The sequence below is a fragment of the Phalaenopsis equestris genome, unplaced genomic scaffold (genome assembly GCF_001263595.1).
Source record: "Phalaenopsis equestris unplaced genomic scaffold, ASM126359v1 Scaffold001185, whole genome shotgun sequence".
Classification (NCBI taxonomy): Eukaryota; Viridiplantae; Streptophyta; class Magnoliopsida; order Asparagales; family Orchidaceae; genus Phalaenopsis; species Phalaenopsis equestris.
Window position 1 is genome coordinate 24,508 of NW_018165624.1, and position 11,593 is coordinate 36,100.

At 32.2% G+C, this 11,593-nt stretch overlaps 1 protein-coding gene across 1 annotated transcript; it reads right to left on the reverse strand.

Annotated features, from left to right (window-relative positions):
- Nucleotides 1–10,850: 10,850 nt before the first annotated feature.
- LOC110033439 (CLAVATA3/ESR (CLE)-related protein 10-like) lies at nt 10,851–11,087 on the reverse strand. Its single transcript, XM_020737413.1, has one exon. It carries the CDS (start codon nt 11,085–11,087, stop codon nt 10,851–10,853), a length of 237 nt encoding a protein of 78 aa, XP_020593072.1.
- Nucleotides 11,088–11,593: the final 506 nt, after the last annotated feature.

Consider the following 11,593-nt stretch of genomic DNA (forward strand, 5'->3'; position numbering starts at 1 on the left):
TACGTATCTTGATAACGATACGTATACTTGCGTAGTATCTCAATATATATAAAAATTAAAAAGTTAAATTCTTATTTTCTCCAGGATCAAGTTTATGGTACTGTTGCAAATTAAGGAAATATAGTAAAAAATATAATCAAAGACATTATTATACTGTTGCACCTAAATCACCAAAATACCCCCATTTATCCAAAATTACCAAATTCCACCAAAATTCCATAAGCATATCCAACACTTCCAAATTGATCCCAAACCTCCCGAAAAATTCCCAAATTGACCCAATTCGCCTAAATCCACCAAATTACAAAAATTGCACCTAAAATCCAAAGACCCCAATTTTCACCCAATTAACTTCCAACTTACTCAATTTCAAAATACAAACCCCTTTGATTTAGCCTATGATTAATTTAAAAAAAAAACAATTAATCTTCATGACTTTTAAAAGTCCATTTCCACATGCCTTTCCTAAAGCCCATCTCATCAATTTGAAAAGTCTGCGTCCAAGTCCACATGCCAAATTTCCTTCCCTCATCATCCTTCTAATTAAACCATGCATCATGGCATCATATCATGCATAAAATTGAATTTTTTCCCAAATTTGGTATCATGTCATTTTCTCCTAAAATTCATAAAAATCAAAATTTTCCTTTTCATGAAATTTATTCATAGCATCATGCATGGCATGGCATCAACCATGAAGCCATCCACAGGTGATCTCGATTCTCTTTATATATGTTAATGCAATGTATGTGATTATATTCTTAATTTTCTTAATTATAATTCTTACTTTATAATGACGCCAAAAACTTGATCTCAAGCAAAAGCTAGGTAAAATGTTTACTTTGAAGCAAATAAGAATACAATTATAATATTTAAATTAGGGATACTACGCAAGTATATGTAGCATTATCAAGTAATATATGACTGTTTGATTAAGCCCCAAATATCGAACCCACATGGACAACAACAATATGCAACTATAAATCATAAGAAATTAGATAACAAATTCTACTTAGCAAAATATTCTTACTCAAACTCTAGCTCAAACTCTAGATGCTATAATAGGAATGAAAATTTGATTCTTTTTGTAATTTTTTATGTTTAAAAATTAAGTAAGAAATTAACTAACTTTAATAGATATTTGCAAAATGAAGGAAATATAAATAAAATACCATTTTATTTATCATGAATTAGTAACAAGTATAAGAATTCTATTGTGAAAGTATTCTAATTGTGTTGTGTCAAATAGGAGCAATAATATTCTTTATCTTTACTAGAGATGTTATAAAGAACATTAGCTAATTTATAGATTGAATAGTATTAAAGACGGGTTAGGTAAGGAAGATATTAGCTCTCACTCTAGTGTTCCCTCTTCTCCCTCCACCTGTGGACTAGCATCTAGCTCAAGACTTAAAACTATAAACGGAATTGGGTGTATTAGCCTGTCACTCTAAAGTTCTTTAACTCTACACCTTTCAAAGTTTCCCTATTTATTTGCACTTAATCCCATGAACTACATTCTCATTCATGAAATCAAATGTGATTATTACCATTTGTTGACTGAGACAATACTATCTTGGATCTTATATGTTCTCACAACATGTATTAACATCTTAATTGGCAAAATCAAGAAGTAAATGAAGTATAAGGTTTAAAATCATCACAACATCTTCCAACATTAAAGACTAATACTTCACACAACTTTCATCCAATACTTAATCACTTATTATTTTAAGGTGAAAGATAAAGAAAATTACTCAGAATTTATGACTAAAACACAACCACACTTGAGTTTGAAAGTAGAAATCATGCACACAAATAAGAAGTCTAAATTAAAACCAAATGTAATCACAAAGATAAAAACTTACCTCAAAGTTCTCTCCACCAAAGTCTTGAATTTCCTTTGAATATCTTCCTTCACTTACAATACAAACTAAAACGTAAAATAAAAAGAAAAGTAGGTTGCGGCGGCGGCGTGTGTTGGTTAGCTCTAGATCAGTCTCTTTCCTCTTCAATCCAAGTCTTCTTCATAATTTTCTAAAAGGTGCCTTGGTGTCTCTTCAAAATGTGTCTCCATTCAAGAATCTTCTAGAAGTTGCCTCCTTTCAAAAGCAAATTGAATAAATTTTTGTGTCAATTAAATCTTTCCCACGTTTTCACCAAGGGTTGTTTCAAACACCTCTTCAAAAATTTGTCCAAATTCAATGAATCATCAAATAACTACTTCTGGAGCTTAAGCACGGGGTACATGGCACTTAGGCATGACTCTCTCTGTTTAATTGGAGTGTAAGCACCAGTAATGAGCGCTTAGGCGCCTTAGTTCATTTTCACCCTTTCTTCATTTTTTCTCCAAATTTGATCATTTTTCATTCCTTTCACCATTTTTTTCACCATTTTTTATCCATTTGCTTGTACATGAAATAAAAACACACAAATACATTTCATTAAAGTGCAGTAGCTCAGAAATAGGTATTAAAATATGTACAAAAATACTATATATTTTAGATGTATCAATAGGCTCTATATGAGTCAACTTTTCCAAAAATGGAAGGAGAAGGAATCTTCTTTTTTCCTCCTCACACAAGTCATCTCCTCCTCATGATACATCTAAACCCTTTTCCCTATGCTCAAACCAGCCATCTAAACCAACCCAAGCCTCCCTTGGGGTCAAGCCAATAACTCTAGCCACCTAGAGATTGAGTTGGCCACTTGACCAAGGGGTTAAACCCAACCCAAGTCAAACTAAGCCCAAACCCCATATTCCTCTTGGATCTTATCCGTGGACCATCTTTGGACCAATTGACTTGACTTCGCAGTCTCCTTGACCTCCCTCAATGTAGAGGTGACCACACCTTCCTTGGCTGACCACTACAGCTGCTAGAAACACCAAGCCCGAGAGTTCCACCATGGTTCAGAACCAAAATTGGGACTCCCTGACTAGGCTCATCACCATTGGACAATGAAGGCTCTATTCCCTCTACCTAAGCTTCATCTTGGCCACCCTGGCTTGCCCTATTGACCAGCATGGCCATGGCTATAAATTGGGCACCCCTCATGACCAAATAGAGAAAAGTGCTAAGACCTTGGCGAAGCCATGCCAAATTGTTCCCAGACTTTCTAGAAACCTTGGGAAGTTCATCCCCACCGATTTCTAGCTCTCTTCCTCACTTCTTAGCTCCAATTTAAAACTTAAAAATCATTACATTTCAAGTTAATACCACCAATTCCATCAAAACTCCAAATTGATTGCTTCAAAAGCTTCACAAGAGCTCACGGAGACTTCCCCAATCATTACCCCTCTCTCCCGAGCACCCTATCATAGTATTAGACCAGTCCCAATCCACCCTTCAATTGAAGTCATACCTAGGCCCAAAACCAGAGCAAAACAACACTTTGAGGACATTCGTGGATTCAAGGTGAAGCTCAGGAACTAATCTAATTGAGGCTACACCTCTTTAACAAAGGTATGGACCAAAATCCCCAAATTCATGCTCGATTTAGAACTTTATAAGGAAAACTTGTATTTCATACGCATGTAACCATATAGATAGGTTTTTATCACCTAGATGAAGCTGTAGAAACAAATCTCGCTTAATTTGGTTGAGTATCGAGTGAGTTCTTAATGATGAGGGAACGAACGGTTCTCAGGTTAGATCACTTGAATGGATATCGTTCATTTGGGCGTGTATCGATTGAACGGTGAAGGAGTCGAATGAAGAAATGAAGTGTGAATGTGAGGCTGAGTCTGGAGCTACGTGGAAGGTGGCACCAAATCAAAGAGAGCCACGTGGAAAGTTCAACGCGTACAAGGATGTGGTTGCGCCGAAGTGGATAAGTAGGAAATAAGTGGTATTTCTGATTTAAATAATTTTAGAAACTTAAAAAATTCATAATTCATAACTTGGTGTAGAAAATTACTAAAAATATAAGAAAAATACACCTATGTTTAGTAAATAGAAAAAAACAATGTGGACTAAAAAACAAAAATATTTGCTTTATATTTATTTTAAAATTAATTAAATACTTTGAAACTTCCTTAAATCATAAATAAGTGAAATTTAGAGGGTTCATTCCTCACATGCTTAGGGATGTCCTCTGATTTTTATAATGTCAGAGGATACCTCTAACATTGGAAACCCTAATTTTCAAAGTATGTCACTCTTATTTTGCTTAAAATAATTATAAAAAATAAAATATAAATCAAAAAATCATAAAAGCTGATTTGCTAAGTTCAATGTGGTCAGAGGAATTTAGGAAAAATAAAAATTTAGTTTAAGAATTTTAAAGCATATTTTTCCTATCTCAAAATTAAGAAAATATAAAAAATTGGAAAAATAAAAATAACTCAAAAAATCACCAAGATAAACCAAATTGAAGAAAATGACCTTAGGATGTTCGTGCTAAAAATTTCAGAGCCTAAAATTAATTTTCATACAAAAATGTATTTTCTAAGTAAATAAGAAATTTGACTTCAAATAATTATATAAATTATAAAATTATGAAAAGTAGTGTGGAGTGTTCCTTGAGACTAAAGCTACCTAAGATAATAAAATTGAAGTCAAAATAAAAAGTTTAATTTTAGCCTATTTTTTTAATTAAATATTAATTAAAAATATCAAAAATCGCAAAAATGCCTAAAAAGTGCCAAAATGTCGTAAATCATTTTTTGATTGAAAAAATTAACTTTAAAATTTTTCTATAATTTTTTTGGATTATAAAAATGTATTTTCCTATATTTTTTACTTATGAAATTATTAAAAATAGAATAAATATTAAATAAATATGAAATTAATTTCTATGGGTTCTCTGAATTCACAGAGATTAAAGAAAAATATAAAAAGTAATTTTCAAAATAAAATATATTTTCTATTCATTAGATTATTAAAATAAACAAAAACTTATAATAATTGAAATATAATTCAAAAAATCATGAAAATTGGACAAAGTGATCCTCTGGCTCTTATAAACCTCCTCAATTTTCTTAAGAACAGAGGAAATGTTTTAATTAAGTAAATGAATCAACTTTGAAAATTCTTTTTTTAACTAAAATAATTATTAAAAATAAAATAAAAATCAGAAAAACGCAAAATCTTCTCTAGTGTCTTAATTAACTCATGAGTAGCAATCCAACAAAGTTTCAAAGTCATTTGAATTAAATTGAGGGAATTGTGAGATAAAGAGACCTATGAGCAAATTGATAATTATGGAATTTTGAGCCCTAATTAAAATTTTAGGTCAAACTAAGGGGTGAAATGGTAATGTTGACCATGATTTATTCCCTTGGATGATTGAAACATAAAGGGATAAGAGGTTGGAACCAATTCACACTATTCTCTACAAAAGAGTAAAATTGTAATTAATTGAATTATTATAATTTGGAAGATGAGTACATTGGATGATTTTATTCTGAGGAGAATGACGTAGCAAGACAATAATTAACTAATTTGAAGCCCCCAAACCAAAGGTTCAGTATGATTTAATCTTTTAATAAGATTAAGAAGATTACATAAAACTTTTGCTAAATTATGAATCTACCCATTAAGGATCTAATAGCTTGATAGTGAGCTAGGATTGATCAAAAAATATCTAAAGGGATTAGCAAAGAAAGAACATAACTTATCTTAAACACAACCAGTTCATTTTAATGATTGGTCCCACCCCTGGGGTGACCATCCATTCAAACCCTAAGCATAATAAGACAAGTAACTCCTAGCCTACTCATGGGTTAATTCAGATTTATATTGAGCACAACTTAAAGACATTAATTTAACTTGGATGATATAATTAATAGTGTAGCGAGACCAAAATGAACTTAAAGTGATTTAGAAGATCCTAAGTTTTTTTAGAATTGCTTTTTGGACATTCTTAGGAGATTCTGAATAATTTAGAGGACCTCTAAGTTGGCTGAGATTTTGTTGAAAAAGATCATCTTAAAAATATAATAAAATCAACATGAAACTCCCGAGGACTCACCAAGTTATGACTTGGGACCCGATAATTCACAAATCACTAGAAAAGACCCCAGCACTACTTATCCTACATTACTAACTCAAAGATTAAGGGTATGGTCTATGAATAAAGTTTCTAAACACTTTTAAGGAATTAGGGATATTTGGTATGGTCACTTATGGATCATCAGACTGGTGTAAGTCTGGCGTTCAGGTGGTAAGGACAATGACGACATTTCTTATGTGTGCTAAATGAGGGAAATGAAGTTGGATTTTAGAATAGTATCTCCTACCCCAAGGATCCTTCGGGAAAGGAGATAGAACTGATGATATTGTTCACTAACACTTGGAAAGAAGTTAACCCCTTACACTCTTAGGTTGTCAGTATTTTCAGCCTGATTAGGATGCTTAACTCATGGACAATCTAAATTTTCCAAGCATATTTAAATGTAACTAAAATATGATTTTCTCAAAATATCACTGTTTTTGACTGCTAAATAAAGTATTATATGCATGAAAAAGTAAAAGAGTTTTAAAAACAAAATTATAAAAGTCCACTGGTTTTCATCTTGATTAGGCTAGAACTGCTCTCCTGAGATTGTTTGGTTGGTAGATTATGTCCAAGGTTGGAAGCACACAACCCAGCTCTAAGCCCCTACCTTTACTAATTTCTTACACTCAGCCTTGATCTTTGATATGTGGCTACATATTTTATTTTACTTGCTCGTGTTTTTCTATGATTTGTTTTCTTCATACTAGGTTTTTCGTGCTTTTCTAGCTTTCTTTTCCTTGCAATTTACTAAAAATTCATGCAATTATATCATGTTTTATGATACTAACCATGCAGTAGTTGTAGAGGCCCAGGTACACACATTTATATATTTACAGTAATTTCTACTACAACATTTTCTTTTACTACCCTTTTACTTTTGCATTTATTTATATAATTTCAAAATCTTCAGGAAAGAAAACAATTGTCGTTTTACATAGGGCGGATCACTACAAAACCTAAACTCATACCTTTTCATTAATTGGATTAACAATAATGAAAAGAAAAATATATGACATAAAATACTAAACCTGGAGCAGCAATAAGAAGCTCAAAGCAAGCTGTAGGAGATGGATGACGATGATCTACAACAACAAAATATATCTACACAAACTAAAATTTCCCTAGAATTAAACAACAAGCCATAGGTCTTCAACGTAGCTTATCTAGCACAACATAAATCCTTAATTTATGTTTAGGCGTTTGCACAGCCATGTTGTGTAATCTAAGCCCTAACTCGTTTTTGGCTTAGAGGTTGTCATTCCTTATGACATAAACTCTCCTATCTTCCAGGTCATTTGTATGACCATATCAGGCAAATGTAAGCCCTAAATAATGAAATTGAGAGGATGAAACATCAAAATAAAAATCTTTTCCAAACATAAAGCGACAAAATAGGATAGATTGGGAAGTCTCCGAGTTTCTCCTCAGGATTCATGACCTCCTCTACTTTTCTTCCCTTTGGATTCCAAAATAACTATTTCTATTTGATCCATTCCCACTTAACTTTACATGTCAGACATTGAAACCCTAAACTTTGAAATTCTTGAAGACAAATACCTCTTATTTAAATCGAGAGTCTTCTCAGGAGATTTTGGTTTTTTGAGATATAATTAACTATAGGGGTTTGCCTCTTTAAAAAGATTTAGAACTCAAGTAATATAAACCCTATCTAATTTTTTATGTTAGATAGGGGAGCTTGTCAGTTAACATAAGAAAATGTTTCGCATACCAAACATATGTCATAAATTCATTTTTTTATTTAATCATGTCTCACTATCAAGTACCTTGTCTATTCTTCGGGATAGGTGCATTGCTCGTGGTGTTGTGCTCGTTTATTTAAACTATTAAATGAATGAGATCTTGTTAGTCTCATTTTTTAAAATTAAAATGTTATTTTTAAAAGTTAAAATACTATTCTTAAAAATCAAAATGATATATATAAATTAAATTAAATCCAAAGCAAAATTTTTAAGAAAGAATTTTAGCGACCGATAATATAATAAGTAGGATGACCGAAGCAAAGCTGAGCTGAAATGGAGCAAAATAGATGTGAAATGGAGCAAATTGTGGTACAACTGACTAGAGTCAGACACCATCCGAGTAGGCAGATCCCTTGGGGCCTAGGCACCAACCTTGTGGCGTCTAGGTGCCAAAACTGCTTGGAGCCGTTCCTGCAGCTATTTCTACATGCTCGAACTGCCTAGAGCAGTTTCTGCAGCTATTTCTGCATGACTTTGGGAGTCAAAGAGGTGTTGTAGGCAGTTGGAGAAAGGAGCCCTAATCATTTTGAAGCCTCGGGAAGCTAAGGAAAGCAGAGAAGTCATAATTTAGAGTTAGGGTGTTATGTTTTCTTCTTTCTTAGAGAGATTAGAGAGGGGTTGGAGAGAATTCTGTTAGGGGATATACTCAGCATTGCATGAAGCATTTAGAAACCTTTTGACGAGAAACTTTCATCTCTTTTCTCAGGAAAAAAGTTAAGAATTGCATTTTATATTGTCTTGTACTATTTATAAGCACATTTCTAGTGGATTTGCTTTATTATAACATGATGATTTGTGGTGTTTTTTTCATGCATTGTGAGTAGATCTTTCTTAACTTTTTCTTATGATGAATAAGTTGGATGCGTAGGATGTTGGGATGATTATATAATTGATCTTTAAACATCAATGTGATGAGTATTCTTCAAAGCTTAGTTTACTTTTCATACCGACCATATGAACTATTAAAATTTATTGTGCTCCATTATGACTTGGAAGAGTGATGAAGGAGCGATTAGAGTATTCACGTTGAACAATAGGTTATAAGCAAATGTAAACTATAGGGACATGCAAATATATAGAGAAATAGTACTTGATGGGTTAAAATTAGGGTTTAAGGAATTAAAACTAGTTTAACCAAACTACTTTATGCATCAAGAGAGGGAAAAGCAAAGAATTGCTTCGATTTGTCACTGACCACAATTGTGATTTTTGGTATTTTGTTCCTGCACACGACTTAGTTCATTGCAAGGGAAGGGTGGTTTTTATATCTTGATTTTCCCCACTTTTATTAGACTAAGTAAAATTCCCTTAAGAGTAAATCAATTGGATTAGTGAGAATTCAGTAGGGCTCGTAAACATAACTAAAACCAACTTTACTTCCAGGCTAAGACTCATTCTAGTAGGCTAGATCTTTTCCTAAAAAATTAAATGCCGCTTTCCTTGTAGATCGATATTTTGGGCTCAATAATCTGATATTATTGATAAAACATGTACACTTACGTGAAACCCCTAGTGTGCAAGTTTCACATGAACTGGGAAGGGTATCAAGTTTTCGGCACCGTTCCAAGGACAAAGGTGTTATGCAACATTGCTGCACAAATCAAGTTCAAGAATTGATAGTACACGTACAACACCACGAGCGTGTACAGCCCGAAGCACACTAGGAGAGTATTTTCTATAATTATTTAAATCTGAAACTATAATAATTTAATAAAAATTTATTTAACTATTAAAAATATACTCTCTGATTTTGAAAATGTTGTATTAGATAGGTCAAATGAAGAAAATTATCCAGAGAAAATTCTATATCTTTTTTTATTTAAATTTAATTTTTTGTAATTTTTAATAAATTTAAATATGGAAATACATAGAAGATATATTTTTAAATTTTTTATCACAAATTCATTTTTCTTAAATGTCACTGGTCTTCCTGGACTTGTCACATTTTACTTTTTTTTTTCTTTTTTGTAATTTTTAATAAATTTAAATATGGAAATTCATAGAAGATATATTTTTTATTTTTTTTTCCTCAAATTCATTTTTCTGAAATGTCACTGGCCTTCCTTGACTTGTCACATTTTACTTTTTTTTCTATTTTTTTTTATTTATTTTTTTATTTTTTATAATTATTTCATTAAAATAGTATCAAATATTAGAGAAAATTAGGACTTTTGATATTAGACATGTTCTTTGGCCTTAGAAAAATCAGAAAATATCCCTAACCAAATGGGAAATAATCCCTCAAAATTTCATACTATGGTGATTAATGTTTAATTTTAAATGAATAAAACATGATTTGGAGTATTTAATTGATTAAAAAAAAAATTTAACAAAATATTCTTAAATTTATTTTTATTACTTTCTCCTCTGTTGACTAAGTTCAAATTTTTTTTTTTTTTGTAATTTTCCTTTGTTGACATATGAATTTTTTAATTTAATATGTATTTTCTGGATTTATTTAAATCTAAAACACCATATTTATCCACTTAACCACGTCGGCGCTAACTGGATCCTCGGCGTCTCTGAAAGCCTATGTGTTGCTCCGCTATTCATTGTGCTTTCCACATGTCTACCGCGTCACCCTGTGGTCCGCTCCCCTTCAGATGCAAGCCCGCACGGCTCGACCCAATCCGTGTCGCTCGTTTTCATTCGTGTCATCTTTGCCACATTTAAGTTTATAAAAAAATTACCGGATATTAGCATACAGCTGAACAAACTGATTAAAATAGAGAGAACATCATTCGTGTCATCTTTGCCACATTTAAGTTTATAAGAAAATTACCGGATACACGATTACTAACAAAGAATTACTGTAACCATTTCATTGCTGCATAAACTCTCATCCATCACCAAAATATAATGCTAAATCAATATAAATAACAGCTCACAATAAAAACATATTTAATAATCTTATAAAATTATATTCATATTAAAGATTTAAACAGTTACAATAAAACTGTGGAGTTTTTTTTTTTTTTTTTTTTCTTTTTTGGAAAATTAAAAGAACTTCAAAAATATTTATCTCATCTTCCTTTGCATATATGGAAGATGATTAATGAGTGGTAGTTGTATGCATATATTGAAGAATTATCAATGGTGGATGGGGTCGGGGCCGCCAGGAACCAATCCTTTCTCCACGCCATAACGAAGATCGATGTCATTGCAAGTGTCATCGTGGGCAAGGGTTGGGTCAGGCTCATAACCGGCGACTAAAGACCGCTTGCTACGTACATGATAGTTGCTCAGTTGTCGAACATGGCTTCTTCCTGGGATCGGGAGGACGAGGAGGAGGAGGAGGAGAAAGAGAGTGATGACGTGAGGTCTCATGATCAATGCGAAGAAGATGAGAAATTGAAGAGACATTTAAATAGTAGAGTCATGGAGGCCAAAAATAATTGAGAAAGAAGAGAGAGAGAGAGAGAGAGAGAGGAATGGTAGTTGTGCAATTTGCTATTTTAGATAGGATAGCTCAGTCAATTACACGTCACCATTATAAAAAATTTTATCATCTCTAGTTTGGTGATTTGTGAACTAATTTACTTTAATTAACTATTGGTGTTGAAGAGAACATTGAATTTGTGGCTAGCTTATAGGAACTACTCAACATGTTTAGTCATGCATACGTAATCGTTTTCTGTCTTATCTCACTTATAAGATACAGACTATAACTGTGAATTTCTAATATTTGTTGTAACCAGTAATTAATTGTTTTTGGGACATTTACGAGCATTCCACTCAATGATTATGAATTTAGATTTCTAACCCCTAAATTTTACTTTATACATGTATACCACTCAAATCATTCGTGTCACATAAAAAATATCTCCATTTTT

Excerpts from the sequence above, each read along its gene's own strand:
- LOC110033439 (XM_020737413.1), bottom strand. The coding sequence starts at position 11,087 with ATGAGACCTCACGTCATCACTCTCTTTCTCCTCCTCCTCCTCCTCGTC.